Source organism: Sorghum bicolor, chromosome 1 (assembly GCF_000003195.3).
Source record: "Sorghum bicolor cultivar BTx623 chromosome 1, Sorghum_bicolor_NCBIv3, whole genome shotgun sequence".
Lineage (NCBI taxonomy): Eukaryota > Viridiplantae > Streptophyta > Magnoliopsida > Poales > Poaceae > Sorghum > Sorghum bicolor.
Window position 1 is genome coordinate 80,445,502 of NC_012870.2, and position 2,028 is coordinate 80,447,529.

Below are 2,028 nucleotides of genomic sequence, written 5' to 3' on the forward strand. Positions count from 1 at the left end.
TACTACTAACATTCAATTCATTCGATCATCCATGCATGAGATTACACAGATGATTAGCACACTTTAATAATGGTATTTATATTCATAGATGGAGACCATCGTCGTGTCGGGTCCTGCCAGCTAGGCCTCTTTGACACGATCGATCATACATCCATCGATGATCGATCCAACACAAACACAGGAAGACGCGCGCGATGAACATATATATGCTGCATGCATGCATGCATGCGCATGACGATGATAGCAGATTCGTGAAGAAACACACCCAAAACAAAGCAAAGCAAAACAAAATGAAAGCGATGAACGAAGAGCGATGTGTACTAGTAGCTTAGCTTGTACTTGTTGCTGAGACCTGAGAAATCATATAATTATTATTTAGCCCGGCCGGCCTGGTGCAGGCGGGCGTGTGCATATATATCCATGGATCGGGAAACGACGACGATGGAGAGACGACGAGAGGCAGGCATGCATGCATGCATGCATGGCGACGATGAGATGAGATAGATCAGGAGGAGCACTGGAATCCCGAGGGGACGCGCCTGCCGCAGTAGTTGACGAGGAGGCTGAGGTTGATGGGGAGGTTGAGGTTGATGCCCAGGATGTTGGCTCGCAGCGCGGTGCAGAGACACACCGCCGCCTCAAGGTCCGCCAGCCCCTGGATCAGCGTGCAGCACGGCGTCCTCGGCGGTGTCCCCAGGTTCACGTTGATCAGCCCGTTCAGCACGTTGGCGCACACGCCCAACTTCAGCGTGTCCACAGGGCAACGACCGCGCGTCCCGCCGCCGCCGCCGCCGCCGCCGCCGCCTCCTCCGCCGCTCCCTCCTCCACCACTGCCGCCCCCACCGCTCCCTCCGCCGCCTCCGCTCCCACCACCACCAGATCCTCCGCCTCCCCCGCCTCCACCTCCCCCGCCACCACCGCCTGGTGGACTAGGGCAGGAGCCGCCGCACCTGCAGCCACATGCGTCGGCGAAACCGAACAAGAGGAGGTTCAGGGCCAGCAGCGAGGCCACCAAGGCCACTTTCTTCGCCATCTCGCTACCACCACGTACTCCTACGTACGTACGCAGCACACAGCAGTCGTAGCTTGGTTTCTAGCGTACCTGCAGATCAGACTGCAGGTCGCTAGTGTGTGTGGTACGGTGTGGGTGTGTCTCTGCTGATCTGCTGCCTGGAACTGCAACTTGTGAGCGGATCGCAGCAGCTTGCTGGGGGTGCTAGCTATTTATAGCCGGCCGAAGAGCACAGCGCAGCAGGAGCCCTATTATGATGATTAGTACTAGTATTAATTATATAGCTAGCTAGGCGACGAGCATCATGTGAGGGTACAAGAGATGATCGAGATGTATATCGACACGGCGGACGAGTTGCCTCTAGCTAGAATGAAGTGTATAGTACTAGTATACCGTCGCAGACTGTATGTGCGTAGAATATATGGACAGTACGGATGGTCATCGATCAGGGCTCATGCATAGTCAGTCTTCTGAATGATAGAAAAGCTAGGCGCGCGGTGAGTAGCAGCCAGTGCGTGGTGTCGGCTTGAGCATATGGCACGGCGTGACCTACAACATCCGGTCCTAGAAAGGTGAAAAGCTAGCTAGCTGGCACGAGGAAGAAGACAATGGGGTGGGCTTTGGAAGCTTGTGTTTGTGTCCCGGCCGGGTGTGTCACGTTATAGTGCTTTGGAAAGACGGGTGTACTGCATGCATGCATGCTTTGCAATTGCCATGGCTACAGCACTCACTGCACAGTCATCATCACTTATTATTAGCTTGTAGTAGTGGTGCTGTAAAGCAGAAAGTAGCTAAGCTTTCATTTCACAATCAGCCACACGTACGTACAGTGAAATAGCAAGAAGAACTCCGATGTATCCTCCAGCAGGCAGCAGCTCTGTCTCTGTCGTCGTCTGTGTGATCGATCAACTTTCCAGATGGCCGGCCGGCCGGATGGCATGCATCATTTTGATTCACACTGCATGCACTGGTGGCCGCTATATATATCAGAATAATCACGCATATGCCATGGTGTT

At 54.0% G+C, this 2,028-nt stretch overlaps 1 protein-coding gene across 1 annotated transcript; it reads right to left on the reverse strand.

Moving 5' to 3' along the window:
- LOC110433804 (lipid transfer protein EARLI 1-like) lies at positions 1 to 1,396 on the reverse strand. The gene has a single exon (XM_021456462.1). The coding sequence runs from the start codon at positions 1,031 to 1,033 to the stop codon at positions 506 to 508; it is 528 nt and encodes a 175-aa protein (XP_021312137.1). The 5' UTR covers positions 1,034 to 1,396; the 3' UTR covers positions 1 to 505.

Coding starts and splice junctions, on each gene's coding strand:
- LOC110433804 (XM_021456462.1), bottom strand. CDS start 1,033: ATGGCGAAGAAAGTGGCCTTGGTGGCCTCGCTGCTGGCCCTGAACCTC.